General features: G+C 47.6%; 3 protein-coding genes across 3 annotated transcripts; 2 read left to right on the top strand and 1 right to left on the bottom strand.

Moving 5' to 3' along the window:
- Positions 1-10,380: 10,380 nt before the first annotated feature.
- MYCFIDRAFT_157048 (uncharacterized protein) lies at positions 10,381-12,384 on the bottom strand (the record flags this gene model as incomplete). Its single annotated transcript, XM_007932268.1, has 1 exon — positions 10,381-12,384. The coding sequence occupies exon 1, from the start codon at positions 12,250-12,252 to the stop codon at positions 10,381-10,383; it is 1,872 nt and encodes a 623-aa protein (XP_007930459.1). The 5' UTR covers positions 12,253-12,384.
- Positions 12,385-12,835: 451 nt separating this feature from the next.
- MYCFIDRAFT_98131 (uncharacterized protein) lies at positions 12,836-14,386 on the top strand (the record flags this gene model as incomplete). The annotated part of the gene is made up of 2 exons (XM_007932267.2): positions 12,836-14,088; positions 14,140-14,386. Coding segments are annotated over 2 exons (1,500 nt in total), but the record flags the coding sequence as incomplete, so codon positions are not given.
- A 997-nt stretch (positions 14,387-15,383) lies between these two features.
- MYCFIDRAFT_190587 (uncharacterized protein) lies at positions 15,384-17,372 on the top strand (the record flags this gene model as incomplete). Its single annotated transcript, XM_007932266.1, has 2 exons — positions 15,384-15,409; positions 15,587-17,372. 2 exons carry the CDS (start codon positions 15,384-15,386, stop codon positions 17,370-17,372), a joined length of 1,812 nt encoding a protein of 603 aa, XP_007930457.1.
- Positions 17,373-20,345: the final 2,973 nt, after the last annotated feature.

Raw genomic sequence — 20,345 nt, 5'->3', positions numbered from 1 at the left:
TTAATTAGCACTAGAATTGGCGCTAGAATTGGCATTTGATAAGGTCCTTCCTTACTACCCTTCTATATCTTTATAAGCTCGCTAAGTCCTTATCCTATCCCCGGAAAAGTGAGCCGTAATACTACGCTCGATCGCGTTGCTTCTACGAGTATAGGCCTAGTTAAGCTGCTTCTGCGAGAGTAGGCCTAGTTTAGCTACTTCTGCGAGAGCAGGCGTATAATGCCTAGTTTAGCTGCTTCTACGAGAGCAGGCGTATAATACCTAGTTTAGCTGCTTCTACGAGAGCAGGCCTAGTTTAGCTGCTTCTACGAGAGTAGGCGTATAATGCCTAGTTTAGCTACTTCTACGAGAGCTAGCGTGTAGTAGTGTCTAGTTTAGCTGCTTCTGCGAGAGCAGGCGTATAGTAGTGTCTAGTTTAGCTGCTTCTGCGAGAGCTAGCGTATAATGCCTAGTTTAGCTGCTTCTACGAGAGCTAGCGTATAGTAGTGTCTAGTTTAGCTGCTTCTACGAGAGCTAGCGTATAGTAGTGCCTAGTTTAGCTACTTCTGCGAGAGCTAGCGTATAATATATAATGCCTAGTTAAGCTAGAATTAGCAATAGGGATAGCACTAGAATTAGCATTTAATAAGGTCCTTCCTAACTATGTCCTTATAAGCTCGCTAAGCAGGCTCTTCTATCGTGTCCTTTACGATAAGGGTTTGTAGATAGTCGTAGGTATCGATAGTCGTAGGTATCGATAGTCGTAGGTATCGATAGTATATAAGAGCTAGGCGAGAAGCGTAAATTCGAGGAAGCGACAAGGATACCGAGTCCTGCTAAGACCCCGGATTTAGTATAGTAGAGCGCTTAATTAGTAGGATTAAACGTTATAGCTGCTTCCTTCCGCGTATTTATAATACCGACTTTACGACTTTTATAATAGTATTACTAATATAGCGAGATACGTCGATTTAGCGCGTTTCTAGCAAATAGCGCTAATAAAAGTGTCTAATACGATAACGACGGCCGCCTTAGGCACTAAGAACCGCCTCCGAAACCCGAGAAGTTACTAACACTAGCGAGACTAGCGAGACTAGCGAGACTAGCGAGACTAGCGAGACTAGCACTATACTTATTATACCGCAGCTATTAGCACTACAATATATACGGCAAGGATAGATACATAGGGCGATAATATATATCGAGCGCAAGCACTCTTTAAGAAGCTACGATAGCCCTCTTACGTTAACGCCCTCTATTACTTAGACTCTCCTAGAACGATTATTCTAATAACTAGTTACTATACGAGGCAGAGAAGAACGAGCAGTAGCGTCCGGGGATCTAATTAACTAGCGGCACTAAGCGGCTGCAGAAGTATACACTCCGAAGCATACTAGTATTACATATAGCCTATATACTACGCGCAATGCGCAACAATTAACGCATTCTATTACTAACTATAGCACGCATAGCCGAAGACAAGGTATATAGGACGGGACTTATTAAGCGAAACAATAACAGCTTATTCGCTAAAGCGACACTTATTAGTACCTAGACAATAATGCAGTATAACCGCGCCCTTAGTATTAGAGACACCGCAGAAAGGGGTTGTCGAGCGCGTTACAGTCGTATAGTAATGTTAATACGCTTACTAGAAGAGGAGGCGTACTACAGTCGGATAATAGTCTTAATGCGCTCGGTTCGGATCGGTACGTACTATAGTCGAATAGCAGTCTTAATACGCAAAGGGCTGCAGTCGTATAGTAGTAAAGACTAAGACTAAGACTAATCGCCTTCGGGCTTAAGTACACTAGAGGCCCTTACATACTAAGGTTATTATAACTAACAGTCCTAACGAAGGCGTTACGCCGACTTAACTAGATACGCGTATATTATCCTATAAAGAATCCGAACGTAGGAAGCCTGTAGCCGCTACTTAAGGTATACCTTACTAAAGAGTTTTTACCGAGTTAGACCTATAGCAATACTACGAACCTATTAACCTACTTAGTCTATTAACCTACTTAGTAGGAGAGTCGCTATCGAGCCGCTACTTAAGATATACCTTACTAAAGAGTTTTTACCGAGTTAGACCGTTAGCCGCATTATAGGTATACCTTACTAAAGAGTTTTTACCTCCGCTAATCTATCTAAGACCTCTGCAGTTTATACTAAGACTGCGATGTTCTAACAAAACTATACTCTTTCGGTTAAATGCGCAGTCGACGCCTGCTAAAGCTATAGTATACCTACTCGCTAAGAGTACCTACTCGCTAGGAGAGTCGCCTTCGTAACGTCTTGCGTCGGCAAAGCCTATCGGAGACCTTAAAAGAAGGACTAAATAAACTACCTACCGAGGAACCTTAACTATTAGATAAGCGGCTCTATCGGTAGTAAGCCGTAGAACTAGTAAGGAATAGTGTTAATCGCTATAGAGCTACCTATATGCGATAAAGAGGTATCGATACTATTATATACGCCGATAGCTAGTATGTTGCTAGGGGTGTTAGTATGTTAGTATATTAGTATATATAGAAGAAGAAGAAGAAGAAGTTAAACTAGGAAGCGTAGGTCTATATTAGCGCATCGCAGGTAAGGTTTGCCTCTACTAATAGGATTGCGCTATTTACGCTATAATAGCAAGGCAACAATAACGGCTATATATTATCGCACTTTTAACGTAATAGCCGCCGACTGCTGCTAGTTAATGCCTAAGGCTAGAATTGCTAGCGACTAGAGGCATAGGCAAGGACTTCGCATTAGGCTATAGCTAGTTTAAAAAGCTCTTCGGTACGATAACAGAATGTGCTCTACGCTCGTTAGCCGACGTAGCTCTCTAGTCTACCGCTACTACTTCGCCGCTAACCGCTAGTTAGAGTAACGCTAGTTATTAAGCGATTATCGTACGCCTAGCCTAGCTAGCTATTAAGCTATTATCGTACGCCTAGCTATTAAGCTATTATCGTACGCCTAGCCTAGCTAGCTATTAAGCTATTATCGTACGCCTAGCTAAACCCTTCGACTTTACAAGCACCCCCGACGAGGCACGCACTCTAGTCTACCGCTACTACTTCGCCGCTAACCGCACTTTTAACGCAATAGCCGCCTGCTACTAGTTTAGTACCTAAGGCTATATACTAGGCTAGCGACTAGAAGCTAGGCTAGCGACTGGAAGCTAGGCTAGCGACTAGAAGCTAGGCTAGCGACTAGAAGCTATTAACGAGAGCTAAATAATAAATACATTAGATTAGATATACTTAGGCACCGAATATGCCGAATATAAAAGCTATTTTTATTTAATCCCTAATCGCTATAACACCCTAGTCTATAGCTATAGCTATTGCAACAGCCTTATTATAATCTTAGTCTAGATCCTAATACTCGGTATAATCGAAATAGCTAGTAGTAGTAGCGGTCTCTTAGATAGTACTATATATAAGTATTAGGTCGTCGCTATCGTCTATTCTACTAGCGCTAGCATTACTAGCATCGTAAACTAGGTTACGATTAGCATCGTTAGACTATAGCATATCTAGATCTGCGAGTGTTGCCCCGTATAGCATGCCGCTAGCTATAGTAAAGAAGCCGAGATTGCTACTGCTACTGTCGCTATTTTTATCGTCGTCTCTACCTAATACTACTCGGATATATCCTGCCGGTAGTAGACCGTCGCCTAGCTAAGTAAAGCTATTAGTATCTATATATAGCTTATCTGCCTAATTAATAGCTCTAGTACTAAGTAGACCGTAATCTCCGCTATGTCTGTTAGGGCTATAGCTATAAGCATCCGCGCCGTCGATACTATCGACGCTATTATTACCTGCCTCGCTCGTGCTTAAGGTTACGCCTCGAGAGCGGGCACTGTATGCCTCGTTTAGAGCCTTAATAGCTAGTACTAGCTTGCTAATCCTAATCTGCTAAATGTTATCCGAAAGGGCACGGTTGTTATTAGTATCCTCGCTAACTAGCTATCGCTCTACGAAGCTATCTTAGAACAGCTTGTCGGCTATACTTAGTATATCGGTTACGGCGTTCTTATTAGTATAGTAATTAGTACCCTTAATACCGATCGCGGATGTAAACATCTTCTTTAGTACTCGAGCTACGCGGCGATTGCTAGCCTTCTTGCGAGCGATAGCGGCTATATTATAGGTCGAGTTGCTAAAGTGGTTCAGATCTAGAGTTAGGTCGTTATTAATAAGCTTAATCTCTTTATCTGCGGCGATACCTTTGCCTTGCTTGCTAGAGGGGTTAACGATAGAAATAGCTATTAATACTCGGCGTAATAGCTATTCCTATTCTAGCAACTAGCGGAATTCTAGTATATGCTTCGCATAATTAGTCTAGTTCGTTCTAAGGAATAGAACGATAAGGTAGTCGACTATACGCTATAAATAACTAACGTCTATCTTGCGGATAGCGGTGCGTATAGTTATAAGCTCCTCGATCTATATAAGTAATCAATATATAGTAGTATAATTAGTATCTTTAATAAGGACCTTATCCTCGCTAACATACTTATTCTGCTATGCCTCCTTAGTAAATGCCTTCTTCTAGATATTCTCGACAATCTCTAAGTACTGCTCCGGCTCGAGGTTAGAGATAGCGGCTCTTAGTACCTCGATACGACTCTTCGACTTATCTGCTATATAGTCTAATAAACCCTATAGGTCTATCTTATGCTAGAAGTATATAGTAATACAGCTACGGAACATACGATATAGGAGATTTAAGATAAGGAAGTATTTAGGGTTCTCCTTACTAATACCCTTTATCGTATAGAATAAAGTATCGGTAGCTAAACAATAGGCAAGCTGTGCCTCCTCGGAGTTCTTATCGAAGTGCGTCTTAACGATGCTATATACTTTGTTTATACAGATATATAGCTAGCTAGGTACGATAACGCCCTAATCGTACCGGTCGTATAGGCGCTCTAACTCGACGCCTTCTACCTAGCAGCTATTAAAGCGGGTATATATTATCTAGTCTCCGACAATTGGATACAAACGAGCCTTCCTATCTCGATTCTAATCCCGATCGCCGAAGTCCTTATCCTCGTCGAGCTATATATTATAGATAAAGATATCCTTTAGAACCTCCTTAGATCTAGCAATCGATACCTTATCGTTTATCGATAGCTTTATTAGTACGAGGTCGGTAGCTTCTTCCGGATCTATAATATCGATTAATAGCTATACTAAGCGCTCGGTTTTAGTACCTAGGCGGACATACTAAGTGCTAATTCCTATCGCTGTATTAATACTCTCCGTAATAGTCGACTAATATCGTGCCTCGAAATCGTAACCCTCGAACACACCCTTTAGCTCTAGTCTAAATACGATACCTAAAGCCTAGTCGATATAGTATAACGAGAGGTGCTTCCGGGTTCTATTCTTCGCGTCCTAGGCAAGGTTCTCTAGGATGTGTTTATAGCTAAGCTCCGAGTTTAAATCAATTATATCCTTAGTTAAACCTTCTACTAGAATACGCTCGTTAATACCGATATAGGAGGTAGTTATATTTAGTATCTCCGTACGGTTACCCTGCTTCTAGACGCCCTAGCGGTTCTTCTGCTTTACGAGGTTGTCGTATACCGTAAAACTCCGCTTGTCTCGAGCTATTATAACGATACGCTAATCCTAGACCGCCTCTGTCTTCCGTATTAACACTTAAATCGTCCGAGCGGCACTAGAAAGGCCGATATTGTTAATAATACTAATAACGTAGTATAGTACGCCGCTAGTAACTAGGTACAGTCCGAATTGCTTACCGAAAATCGAGGCCTTCTTTAGGGAGATCGAGCGGATAGCTATCTATATTATTACTATAATACGCTTACGGAGGCGATCCTGCTTATATAGTAGACTATCCTCCTTACCGATTAGAATCTTCTTGTTTAGAAGCAGCTTGCGTAGAAGATTAACCTAGGTCGGCGTAGTCTCTTCGATAATACTATATATCTCTAGTAGGTTAATATCCTTTATCGAATCTTCCGGATTATACTAGTTAAAGAATCGCTTGCTAACGAGCTTCTTTAGCTTATTACGAATAACTCGAGCCGAGAAGACATACTTATATTTAAGAGCAGCTATAGACTAGCGGATATAGTTGCGATAGGTCCTATTTAGCTTCTCGCTATAGCTATTAAACATTATTATCTACTGCTTAGGTAGTAGCTTAGCACGCTTTATCTCTCCGAAGATGTTAGTATATTTCTGCTCGCGGGTACGACGCTAACTACGAATACGGTAGGTGCCTCGAGTTGTCCGGTTTTGCTAGAGACGTCCGCCGCGTCGACGACCTATAGCAGTAGTAGCTTCTTCTACGAGTCGAGTTTGTTGTCGAGTCTAGCGGCGCGGAGCTACTACGCTAGTATCCTCCGTATTTTCCTCGTCTGCGAGTTTATCGCTATTATCCTCCTCTATATTACTAAACAGATCGATAGCCTTATTTTCTTCGATAGGAGCCTCTTCCGCCTCTTCTAATACGATATTATTATCGCTAAGATCCTCCTACTTATATGTTTCCGCCTTATATATATCCTTATTAGCGACCGCCTAGAATAAAGCTGCTTTATATACCTCTTCGTCGCTAGTAGCCTCCTTATTAGTAGCTATCCGGCGGTCTGTCTCGATACGTTGCTAGTCTATATTAAGCGCGGCTTATATACTAGCATCTGCCTCGGAATCTAGGTTTAATTTAGATAATAGCTTAGACAACTTATTCGGGTATAGATTTAGCGGTAGGCTAGAAAGCGTACTTAGTAGGTCTAGTAGGTCGGAGTCTAGTAGGTCGACGTCGGATATATTAGCGGTAGATGCGAGTAGTAAATGCGAGTGCTAAATACGAGTGCTAAATGCGAGTGCTAAATGCGAGTACTAAATGCGAGTACTAAATGCGAGTGCTAAATGCGAGTACTAAATGCGAGTACTAAATGCGAGTGCTAAATATAAGTGCTAGATACGAGGCGGAAGAAGCTAAGAGTAAGAAGAAGAAGAAGAAGAAGAAGAAGAAGAAGAAGAAGAAGGGCGGCAGCCCGATGTTACACCCGTAGCTTAAAACGGCAAAGCCCTATTGCCTTTAGGCCTACTTAAATAAAGAGCGTATAAACGAGGCCTTTTTTTGAATTACTAATAGCGACATACGACATACGATATACGATACACGATATATAGAGTAAGTCTGCCTTAACCCGCATCCGAAGCCGAACAAGACTGTGTTTTAGGGGCTTGCTTATCTAAGCGCGGCAAACGATAGCCTATAGGAAGTCGACTATAGGAAGCCTTCTATAGAAGGCCGACTATAGAAGGCCGACTATAGAAGGCCGCCTATACGTAGGATCTTCTATAGCTTAGTATATAACCGAGAATATTAGTAGACAATATACTAGTACTAGCTTTCGGTACTAGCTTTTTATGCTAGCTTTTTGTGCTAGCCTCGAGCTAGCTAAATAACCTCCGCTACTTAAATATAATACAACAATACTACGCTCTATATAAATATAGCTTATATTAAAGTGATTAAGAATTGGCTATTCTAGAACCTCCGAGTTGTTACTTGTCGAGATCCGAAGGTCTTATTGCGAGTACCTAGCTTAGCTCCGCTTAAGAGCTAGCAGATAGCAGGCATACATTTTCTCGATATATAGCTTATACAAACAGTACTTAGGAATAGCCGGTCTACAACCTCCTAGTTATAGATATGTGTATTTCCTATATTAGATATTAGGTAGTAGCGCTCTATAACAATCCGTCGTATACGTATATCTACCCGTAGTAAGGATTGCTTGTTTTCTTTATAACTATACGTCGCATTTGAATATTATATATATAGAATGACTTAGAAATAGCAGGGCTACAACATATATATATCAAATTATAGTATTCTACGCTAGTTAGTAATCTTTTATTTTTATAAGGATAATACTGCAGATTTAGCACATTTGTCCTTAGACCCTTACTAGCGCAAGGAGGTTAGTATAGTTTAGTATGTAGGTGTATAGGTCTAGTCGCGTAGTAGTCCGATATAGAATAGTTAGAGGTAGAAGGTAGAAGGTAGAAGGTAGAAGGTAGTAAAGGTAGTAAAGGTAGTAGTTAGAAAGAGCCTACTACCTGCTATACTAAAAACCTCCTTGCGCTTAAATAGTAAGGGGCTGAAACGGAGATAGTTACGCTCGACCTATTCCTACCTCCTAACTTCCTTACGCTCGGCTTCCTTCTTGTCTCTTATTTTATTACGTTCTTTTACATTATTAGCTAACTTCTATATAGCGATAGCATTGTTATTCTCGCGCTCTATCCGTATAAGGTCGGCCTCGAGTTTGCGCTCTTCGATACGGATTATAGCGGCAAAGGCGTCTTAGACAATAGCTAACTTCTTACGAGAAGCTACTAGTATCTCCGAGTATTGTCTATCGCCCTATAATAATATTAAATTAGACGTCTTCTACAACCCTTCTATTATTATACGCTGCTCTATATACAAAGCACCTTATATAGCGCCGGAAGTACGAATAGATCTAATATTAGCGCGCCCTATATATACTAATTCGACACCTCCGGGTCTATTCTTGCTAGTAAGTAATAATGTCTCTATCTCCTATCTAGGTGTCTTCTGCTAACTAAGGGCGGCTATTCTTATCTTATTCTTTATAGCCTCTTGCGCCTAACGTACAACGTCGACTTTGTGCTAGTCTTCTAGCTTCGCTTTACGCTCGTCTCGTATAGTAATAATATTATTAAGGAGCTCTTCTTCGCGGTTAGACATCTTTAGCTAAGAATAATAATACCTATCCGATAGATCTATACGCTACCTAACGAAGCCTTTCCGACCTATACTATTACTAAATATTATCCGATCGATATGCGTAGGTACTATTATATTCGCCTCTGCGAGGTTCTTACGAATAAGCTTCTAAAATTAGATAAGAGGTATCTCGGAATACTACCTAGCCCTAGCAACGATAATCTCGAAGAGGCAGATACGAGACAAGCTACTATCGAGGTAGAAACGAGGGCAGTATTCTTTAATAGGAGACCTATTATTCTTAAGGCTAGGTTCGCCCTTACCGCTATTCTTACTATCGATGTCTTTACTACTATTATTAGCTTTATAATCGTCGTCTATAGTGCCTATTCTACTACCTTCGGAAGTACCTATTCCCTCTCCTTCCTTATTACCTTTGTTTAAGTCGGCCGTTACGGCACTATCCGTAGTACTAGACTTCTACTTTCTACTACTCGTAGTACCGTTATTCTTCTTCTTTACCTTCGAAGCGCGCTATTTAGCTGCTAACGATAGTATTAGACTACGCGCTCGCTTCTATAGCGACTAAGTCCGCTTCTTCTACGCCTTCGGCGTCTCTTTATTATCTATTTCTATAGTAGTAGGCTAACCTCTCGGTACCGGCGTAGGAGTCGATTCTAGTAACGATTAAGACGAAGTAAGCTCTAAGCTACGTCCTAGAGTGTAAGGTACCTTAATACTATTACTATCGAGTCGCTAACTACTAATAGGCTCTAGGTTTATCGCCTACAATTAAGAACGCTACCTTTAAGCCTAATTAGTCTATATTGCCTTTAGCTTAAATACTAGATATCGCATTCCTTCTATATAGAAGTCTTCGAGTCGATTTTATAGTACTAATCTACTCTAACCGTCTATTACCGCGAACGAAGGCAGCTCCGGCGGAAAGCGCTATATTCGTATCTCTCGAGGTATCTACCTACCTATATCTTTAAACGCCGGCGGAGCGCTAACTTCTCGATACGTATCGTCGATATTATAGTACCTAAACTAACCGTATACCTACGGCGGCGGAGCTACGAAGAATAGTGCTATATTTACTAGTCGATAGTTATATAAAAGAGCACGGTATTTAGTAAGGTTAAAAGCGGTAACTATTAGGTTATAGCCGTATTAACTACGACCGCATATAGATATAACTAGGCGATAAATAGTATGCCTACGAAGCATAATATCGCGGTCACGATTTGCCCGCCGAGGGTCAACCTATACCGCGATCTTCATGTGACTAAGCCGCTTCTAGCAGTGGCGGAAGGTTATTCACTGACCGCTAGCACTAGTGCGGAAACCCGACCTGGCACTCGCTCTCGAGCGCAATCTTCGAAACCGGTGGACTTGGTAGAGATGCATCGATTGAACCATGTCCAGCACACATGATCTCTACGTACTTCTAGTTCTACCCCACGATCTAGTTACTAGTGTTGTTCGCGCTTCGGACTGCTGCATGTCAGCAATAGCCCGACATAGATCATAACCTGGTCTCTCGAATGGAACGCGAGAGATGAAATCTCAGGCCTCGGATCACGACTCACTCAATAGCAGTGCACGGATTTCCGCTATGCAAGTGGAACTTCGCATGCTGAGACTGGACTGCACTCAGACCACCGCAGGCTCTGGAATGAGCATCTGCATGAAGTGGTTCTCCCAGAAGCGTGTCCCATCGAGACACTGCTCACGACACAAAGCACCAGTCTCCTCGGCCATCTCTAACTCCTCGGTGGCCACTCCAATGCTCCAGCCAAAACGTCCTGCAGCATCTTGAGCAGTCACTCCTCTGCCATACGACTGATCAATGCATCCAGGCTCCGATGGCGGAAAGGCAAATTGAGGCTCTCTGAGCCAGCTCAGAAGACTCGCAATCGTCTTCTCGTCTGTTCGATTACGCTCCTGCACGACCAAGAGGCCGCTTTTGAAACGTCGAAGTCGAATTGGCAGATTGAGGTTGGTCCACATGCGGGCAGCTTTCTCGAAGTCATGTGGTGAGATTAGCTCAATGCCGTTGCGTGTCCGATTGAAGACCTGCCACAAGTCTACGAGCGACATGATGCCGCCCTCCTTGCGAAGTATACCTTTCCTGTCATCGGTGAGAAATTCTGCCAAGTCTCTGGCAAGCTGCGTGGTGTAGAGCTGTTCCGCCGAAGAACCAGACCCGAGCATGTCTTTGGTAGTTACTAAGCCGAGCGCGGCCGCTGAGTCTGAGATCATTCTCTTTGTGTCGTCGCTAGCACTGCCGTTCGCTTGCCGCGCGAATTGCTCTGCCATTTGGATCACTTCCTTAGCAGAAGTCATGAGTGCTTCCAGATCCTCGAATGCGTTGCCAATAACTGCCTGGTTGTTTTGCCGTAGCTCTGCACCTCGCTGCTCCAGGCCGGCTATTCCTACGACTCGCGGTGGCGTGGGAGTAGATGGCATACCATTGTTTGGAGGGCTAGAGCGTCCGCCTGTCTGCGGAGGTGTCATTGGGGTTCTCGGCACAGGTGGAGCGCTTTGCAGCAACCATTTCCGTTGCACCAGCGCGCCCTGGAGCCTCTCCGAAAACGTCTGCACGCCACCCATTCGAAAGGAGAGCTTGATCGTCTCGATAGCATCGTTATTCAGAATTGAACCTTCGTTCAAGGATGGTCCTGGAGACTCTGGACGTCGGAGATCATCCTCAATCAACTGCGAACGTCGGTCCGGCGTGCTTTGTAGTGGCGCCGCGCAGACCTCACAAGTGGTCAATGATGGATGGTTCTGAAAGGTGCATCGTGAGCATTGATTCATGCCACCAGGAAGAGGTTGAGTCGCAGCTTGCGAGGCAATCATCGAGCCAGCCTCCATGGAGCTGCGGCCAGAATTAGGCATGGCTGAGCTTGCTCCACTGGCCCTGTTGGACATTGCTGCAATGGCAGACTTGATCATGATTGCTAGCGGTGGCTTGACTCCGCATGCCTGGCAGGGAGGCAATGGCGTGTACTGATTTGCAGTGGCCGGGTCGAAGTTTGGAGGGACGGCGTTGGCAAGACCACATATTGAGCAGATCCACGTGGCATTCACGTCTCTGACCGAGGTCGCAGAAGGTCCAAAGCGAGCGGTGTTGTTGTTGTTGTTGTTGTTGTTGTTGTTTGCGCCCACCAGAGCATCGCTTGGCGAAGCATAGCGAGGCAGCGGGCTTTTGATAGCAGCAGCAGTTTTCTTGGTTGCCTTGGGGAAAAGCGTAATCTTCGGCGAAGACTTGACGAGAAAGCCAGCGTAGAGTTCGATGCGGTCAATTTCCTTCAAATCAACCGCGACCGAATACTTTCGTGGTTCCTCGTTGTCCACGTAGCACACGCGGTGGGAGGTCAGATAAGCATGTCCGTTTTGGTAGTTGGGGATTTTGAATTTTCCCTCGTAGAGCCCGACCCCATCCTGGACGAAGAGTAAGGTTTCGTCATCGTACAGAGAAGGCCGGAGCGCAGTGGTCAGGTCCAGATGGCGAAGAAACATTCGCAGACATGTGGACTGGCGGGGAGGAAGTGTGTACGAGGTGTGTGACCAGGCGATTGCTAGCACAAGATTGCACACGATTCCCGCTTCATTGAGATGGGTTGAGTCGGTCCTCCAGGCTGTGCATGTGCGATCGTGTACGGAGATTCCCAAGGACAGCATATATAGGGTGCTAAAGTGGGAGGGGCAAAGCTGATTGGCCGAAACAAAACGGAGTGGATCCGACCGGGAGCGATCGTTGCTTCTTTCCTTTGTCTCCTCCACCGCCCACTGTCACTACTGCCATCACTCATCACTCCATCCAACACCACACAACCACGCAGACACGTACGCTTTTGAGTGCACCCATCTGCACTCTGAAGACGTCACCGCGTCACTTACAACCTTTCTTCTCTTTCACCACGAATCCTGCGCACTAGTAGACGCGCTGCCGGTCCAACGGATTTTGCGGTCGCGATAGTGACTCGACCTGCAAGCAAACACCCTCGACCGCCTTTACCACTCCGCCATCACCATGACTGTCCAACCTTCGTACACGGCCGTCGAAACGCGGCGTTCGCTCGCGAAAGAGCCAGCGCCCGCCGCGACACCGACCAAGGCCACTCAGTTCCCGCCCGCCGTTGTCGAATACGTCCAGCGTGCCTTCTTCGAGTTTAATAGACACAAAGATGAGCCCGCGTTCAGCGGCATCACCGACGCCGACATTAGACACAAGCTGCAGAGTGTAGTCAAAGAAGCAGCCGACTCGGGCACCACAGGCGATCGAGATTGGTCGACCTATCCCTTGCCTCACCAACTCATAGTTCAGGAGCGCCAACAAGCTGCCCTCCAATCCGCGCAAAGCGCCATCTTAGCTAACATCAACAAACATAACGAGGCCATGCGAAACGCTGAATTGGTCTCGGCCGAGGCCAACTGCAAGAAAAGAAAGTCTCCCGACCAGGATGTATTGCATGAGAACAACCAGCCCGTCACTCCACCGTGGAAGAAGAAGGATACCAAGCAGGTCAGCATTGCCGACCGCATCACCGCCGGTAGCACTAAGAAGCAGAACAAGAAGACCAAGGACAACGGTAAAGCCAACGGGTGGTTTGACAAAAGCCAGGAGGCCCTCGAGCGCCGTAAGCAGCGCTTCGGCCGTGCCCTCTCACCCGACTCCCCATCTGATTTTGTTTCCTCCCGTGATGACTCTCCTGCTGCTGGCGGTCCCATCGGTCCCATCGTCGGAACTTGCGAGGTGCTGGAGAAGAATTACTTCAGGCTGACTGCTCCTCCTAACCCCAATACCGTTCGGCCGTTGCCTGTTTTGGAGAAAGCCCTCGAGCACGTAATCCAGAAGTGGAGGAGCACTAAAGACTACACGTATGTGTGTGACCAGTTCAAATCCCTCCGGCAAGATCTCACTGTGCAGCGCATCAAGACCAAGTTTACCATCAGGGTGTACGAAGTACACGCACGCATTGCTCTCGAGAAGAAGGATTTGGGTGAGTACAATCAATGCCAGACTCAGCTGCGTGTGCTGTACAGGATGAAGTTGGGAGAGAATGGTGGGAGCGGAGGCCACCAAGATGAGTTCACGGCTTACCGCATTCTGTATTTGCTCTACACGAGGAGCCGCGTCGACATGAACAACATGTTGGCAGATCTAACCACAGCAGACAAGAAGGGCGCATACGTGCAGCATGCGTTGAAGGTACGTTCCGCGTTGGCGTCTGGAAACTACCACAAATTCTTCAAGCTTTACGACGAGGCGAATGACCGCGCGATGGTGCCATATCTGATGGATATGTTTGTTGAACGCGAACGCCTTGCAGCCATGGCGGTTATCAGCAGAGCGTGAGTCGACGCACGTAAACACTTGAAGGCATGATGCTGACAGGCCAGCAGATACAAGCCCGACATCAGCAGCAAATTCCTTGCCAAAGAACTTGCATTTTCCGTGGACGATGAAGATTCGGTGTTTGAAGCCGATCACGTTCGAAGGTGCCTTGATTTCATCACGCGATACGGCGGGCAATCTCTTGTGGAAGAGAAGAACGACGACATTCGAGTAAACACTGGGAAAGCGGGTAATCTTTTCGAGGTGGCGAAGCAGTCGGCGTTCGGTCGCGTGGACATCAAAGGCCAGATATAACAGTCCCGTGTCTCTTTGCGCACTTTGCTCCCTTTCCGTGCGCTTCATCGAAAACTAACCTCACCGCCGAAAGCGCGATGCCAACACGGTGGCGTCAACGGCGTTTTTCTATGAGGTGTACTTGGAGGAGTGATAGCACTGGTCGCATGTCTGCATCTACTGGGAGGAGTTCTGGGGAGTCACCGTCAGTCATCAGGGACCAATAGCTGGATTGCGATTTAGGATTGGAGAAAGGTGCCATCATACCCGTAACAGTCTCGTACAGCAGTTGGAATAAATTCGAAGGGTTCTCATGTGCTTGCTGTGCATGTTCTCTGCAGTAGTCGTATGTGCTGTGAGTGATGCGGGATGGTCGGTGTTGCTGCAGCCGCATCGCATGCAGCTAGCTTCTTTGACTGCTAACTTACCATTGTTGCGCGCGGCACTTCCTCGCCACACCAACCGAACAAAGCCCGGCGTCGATCAGGTCTTGGTCGCGTCGGGAGGGAAGTGGTGCCAGGCCTGGCCCTGCTGTGAAATAAAGTTGGCGTCAGACGAGAGAGAGCGTAAGACTGGGAGGGGGGGCTTGGACTTGAGAGCTCGGAGGCAAGCGGTCTTCTCAGCAACACTCCACTCCTCCATCACCACCACGCCTGCGCATCGCCGCGCCGCGCCGCCCAACCCACCGCTGCAGTTGCAGCTGCAGCCTCGCAGCCTCGCTCGCTTCTGCGCCGACTCCGACTCCACCACCCACCCATACCCACTGTTGCCACGTGCCACCCCGAGTCCGACCGTCGCAATCGCCAGCCCGCACGGCCACCTCGAGGCTGAACACCAATTTCCCGATAAATCGCCAGCAACAGCGAGTCCCCAGACATAGACCGAGCGAGCCATATTACCAACATTATTGGCCTCACGAACGCTCTCCCTCTGCACCGCGCGTGTGCGCCCCTCTGCTATCCTGCAGCACTCTCGCCGACGGCCCCAGACATCGTGGAAACAGAGGCCGCCCGGCATCATGAAGGTGGGAAGTGCTGCGAAGCTGTGCGCCATCCACCACACACCCACTAACACCCTGAACAGTTCCGAAGGTCGGTCAAGAGCGACAGGCACGACTCGGCGAACAAGAACGTGCCGATATCAATCCCCCAGAAAGATGCCATAGCCATTGAGCCGCCCAAAAAGGTAAGACTGCCGTCATGCGACGACAAAGCGCGAAAGCGAAACTCGCCCACTAACTCTGCGACAATCTCAGGTCATCAAGGCTGTCTACGACTATAATGCACCTCCCGGCACGAACATGTGCTTGTCCTTCTCCGCCGGCGACTTCCTCCACGTAGTGAGCCGAGAAAACGACAGCGAGTGGTACGAAGCCTGCAATCCCTTGCGCGGCGAGCGAGGACTGGTCCCCGTCAAGTACTTCGAGAACGTCGGCAAGACGGTGCGCGACAGCGGCGATTCCTCCACATCCATAACGACGACCACGCACGATAGCGGATACGCCGAAGGCTCGACGCCGCCCTCACACATCACTCCCGCGCCCACATCCGCCCCGAGAATGAGCGGGAGCGTACCCATGATGCCCGGACATGCTCGCGCCAAGTCGTTTGGCAAAAACCCTGCCGGCATCTATGGCGTGGTATCATACGACTTCCACGCCGAAAGGCCGGACGAGCTGGATGCGAAAGAGGGCGAGGCCATAATTGTTATTGCGCAATCAAATCCAGAGTGGTTCGTGGCGAAGCCCATAACCAGACTCGGAGGGCCTGGTCTCATTCCCGTATCCTTCATCGAAATCAGGGATATGACCACTGGTCAAGCAGTGCCAGATGCAATGGATGCCGTTCAGAAAGCCGGCATCCCACGAGTCGAGGAGTGGAAGAAGATGGCGGCGGAATACAAGAACACCAGTATACCCTTGGGCACTGTTTCAACCGCAGGCGTAGGCAGCATACAGCAAGGCATGGACCGAATGAGCCTCAGCAACGGCTTCCAGAACGGACATGCTCGAAGTAATTCGTACAACACCCAGCAACACCAGAACCTCTTCGCGCCCGTGCGAGCATCCGTACCCCGCTACACCTTTGCAGATGATAAGTTCCACTTTGTAGTCGAGTGCAAATTATCGAATGGCTCGCACTGGGATCTCTCGCGCATTTACGAGGACTTCTACGAATTGCAGATCAACCTAATAAACGCATTCCCTGACGAGGCTGGACAGGTGTCGGGAAAGCCTAGAATATTGCCATACATGCCGGGACCAGTCAAGTTCGTCACTGATAACATCACGGAGGGTCGACGGTCGAATCTGGACGAATACCTGCGCGATTTACTACGGTTACCTAGCCACGTTACCTGCTCGTCACTAGTGCGGAACTTCTTTTCGCCACGTGAAGGAGACTACGAAGTCGACCCCCAGGCGGTGAACCTGGACGACCATGCACGGCCCGGAGATTCCTGCGATAGATACTCGCAGGCTTCACAAGGGTCACAGCAAGTCCAGAACCAACAAAACCCCTATCATCAACAGCAAGCGCGACCTCCACCGCCGGCAGGCCACCAATACTCGCAATCTCAGGCTTCGATAGGTCCCTACGGCCACCAAAGAGGACAGCAGTCACAAGCCAACGCCAGCATACAATCACAGTCACCGCCGAATGCTCCCGGTCTGCCCGTGCAACCTCAACGCGCCATGACGAGCAATACAATGGGATCCACCGGTTCAACAGGCCCCGTCAAAGTCAAAGCATGGTTTGATAGGGACACGTGTGTCGTGATACGCATGCCACCGCGAGGACAATTCACATTTGACGAACTCCACAAGAAGATTGTCGAAAGGCGAAAGCTGGAGTACAAGGGCCAAGACCAAGATGACGAAGATCTCGACATCGAATACCGAGACGAAAAGGATGGCGAGTACTATCGATTGGAAAGCGACGAGGATTTGGATATTGCGGTGGAACGGAATGAAAAATTGACTCTTGCTGTACGAGCCACAAGTCAGTAATAATGCAAACCAGCCAGCCAAAATCTTTTCTGTTTGGAACGCAACACTTTGGGAGCTCTCTTGGCGTTTGCGTTTTGGGGCTTTTGTTCAGGAGGGAGGGAGGGAGGGAAGCATAGGGTCTGGTCTGGTCGGGTACTTTGGATCTTATCTTCATTTTTTGTTTGGTTGGCATGCGATGCGATGCGATGTTGGGGTATCGCGATATTTGATACCCAGGCGAAGAAGAAGAAGAAGAAGAAGAAGAAGCTCTGTTTTACATTTTTTATAGCTTTTATTTAAAGCGATCGATGAATGGGGAGGGGAGTTCAAATAGCGGTCGGCCGGGTGGGCGAAAATGAGGTTAACCAACTATGTTATGCCCCCCTTTCTCATTCATATCACTGCCTGTGTGGATCGATGGCATTGTAGATTTCGAGTTGCGTCTACTTACGGCGACGGCAGCGGCACGGGACGAAGAGGTGAGTGTACCTACTCCGACTACTGTACTGCAACAGTTACCACTAATCAAGATCCATCCCATTACAGCAACGACTCTGAGCGTCAACATCACAATCCACGTCGCACGCTTGCAACATGTATCAAGCTGTACATCTGGGGCCTCACATCCCTTGCGTCGCGATCGCCGAACGTGAGATCCGTACCGACTACCATGAACCTTTGGGACCACAAGAACTCGCGATCAAGTCCCACATGCGGTGAAGAGGCGAGGCGAGGCGATTCATCTGTCACCCGGTACCATGATTCCTCAGACCAACGCTTTTTTGATACATCTACGGCGGTCAGGTCTGAGTAAGCGGCCCGCCACCGCGTTAATGCTCAGAGCCCAGATGGTGGAATGGAATGGGTTCGCGAGTGCACGGCACGGCACGGCAAAGCGAGGTATGGAAGGCGAAAGATCCCCCACCGATGTCCGTGAATCGCAACTCTTCTGCCGCGTTACCGATACTCGAGAGATGTGGCATAATGCGAGCCTATGGCTTTTATACTGTGCGCTCTGCCACGCGTATTGGCCTCAAATGCAGCGCGACCATGAAGCTCGCCGCGACTATCCTTCAGCGAAACAAGCCCCCGAATCGAAGCTTACGAGCAGTCCGTCGATCCCGTCAAGTCTTGCGACCAGCGCCGAATGGACGGATCTGAGCTCCATCACCTCCAGCAGCGCGGCTTCAGATGAAGGCCTTGCCGCATCGCTTGCAGAAGAGGCCTCGGAGTTGGACGCGTACCTGGATGCCTATCGTCTGGTCGCGTCGTACGGAGGAGAGCTGGATAAGAGGCAAGAAGGCGCGGGCGGAGTATGTATGGCTGGAAGGATTCCACGGCGGAGCAATGCTGACGATCTGAGAGGTCAATTTCGTGGATGTGGTCGGCTCGATCACCAATGATTGCGGCTCGTCACCATTATACAGAATCAACAATGGCAACTTGGCTGTTCTAGTCAAGGGCTCGGCATACATCTATTCGACGAGCGCCGGGGTCGCATCTCAACTATTCGTTCCGGCTTCCTCTTCCAACCCTATCAACACGACATTCTCTTTCGGCGCACAGGGCACTCTGTCATGGCTGAACCCATCCTTCTACAATGGTCAAGCTCAATTCTGTTCCGATACGAATGGCTACATTTATGCCGTATTCTCGCAATACGGCTTTCCAAGCGGGTGTCGAATCGTTCAATTGCAATTGTTCTCGGCGTCTTCTTGTGCAAAGCTTCAGGATCAGATCAACGCTCTTCAGAGTGCAATCGCCAGCATACAGCAAAATCTAAACACACGCACCGTAGTACAGCGAATTGTGGAGACTCAAACGCCTCCTGCCGTGACGTTCACCCCACCAGCGCAAACACTGACGGCAACTCGAGTCACAACCATCACAGCGACAACAAGCCTCGCAGGAATGTTGCCAACGCCATCTACTTGCGATAATCAAGGCATGGAGTATGCAGTGTTCTATAACAACCAACCAGCACATGTGGACAACGATGCATACTCCCTCTACGATCCGACATATCTAAAAGCTCGAGACTCGCCTGGATCCAACAGCACATGGGACACGCTTTACTACAACAGCACCATTCCCGGGATCGGAGGCTTCACTGCACAAGATTGTCCAAGCAACCCCGCCAGGCTGATCTACAGCACCTCTCCCAGCACCGTTCCTTGCATGCGATGGTCTGCCGACTATCGCGGTTACTTCTACGTCTATTCAACCGGTACCTGGCGCTTTACCGCCTCGGGTGTCGACGATGCTTTCATCCTCTGGCTCGGACCACTCGCAAAACAAGGCTGGACGAAAGCAAACGCGAACTTGTCCTTGTACTTTTCATACTCGACCCTTGCGCCAACAGGCACTTTCACCACCACTCTTCAAGCCGGCACATATCTTCCGATGAGATTCGTCCATGCACAGGGTGTGGGTGGTTATCAATATCAGTTGACGATAGAAGATCCCAATGGATTCGTCGCGCAGAGTTTGAATAGTTCTGGGTCGGGGTATGTTGTGAGGTATTCTTGTGATGGGACATCGGGTATGTCAAGCTGCAGACGTGCTTGAATTTGAAACTCCTGCTAATTTTTTTTTTGATGATTCTCAGCACCACCTTATGAGTACGCTTTCGGTCAAGAACAGTAAGGTAGGAAGGGAATTTCTTTGACAGGGCTGCTGAGGGCGTGACTTTGTGCATAATAAAAGCTTCTCACGTTGGCGTCTCGTACACGACACGACCCGGTTTTGTTAAGGACATGGGAATCGTAATGAAATCTAGCAACTTTTACAAACGACATATGTACTCACACGTGAGATCTTATAGGTTGCTCGAGGTTAAAAAAGTGAACCTCAAGGGAGTAGCACTAGTCTGTGCGTATGCATGTGCAGCCAAGACAGACGGGTTGGCTCTGCTTTACTTCACATTCGAGTAAGTCTTTAACTTCGCGTAATACTCGAAATTCTTTATAATTAAAATGGCGGCAGTATATATAC

This window comes from Pseudocercospora fijiensis (assembly GCF_000340215.1).
Source record: "Pseudocercospora fijiensis CIRAD86 unplaced genomic scaffold MYCFIscaffold_8, whole genome shotgun sequence".
NCBI classification, from domain to species: Eukaryota; Fungi; Ascomycota; class Dothideomycetes; order Mycosphaerellales; family Mycosphaerellaceae; genus Pseudocercospora; species Pseudocercospora fijiensis.
The sequence above is the reverse complement of the archived record's forward strand: the minus strand, read 5'-3'. Positions and strand labels throughout refer to the sequence as shown.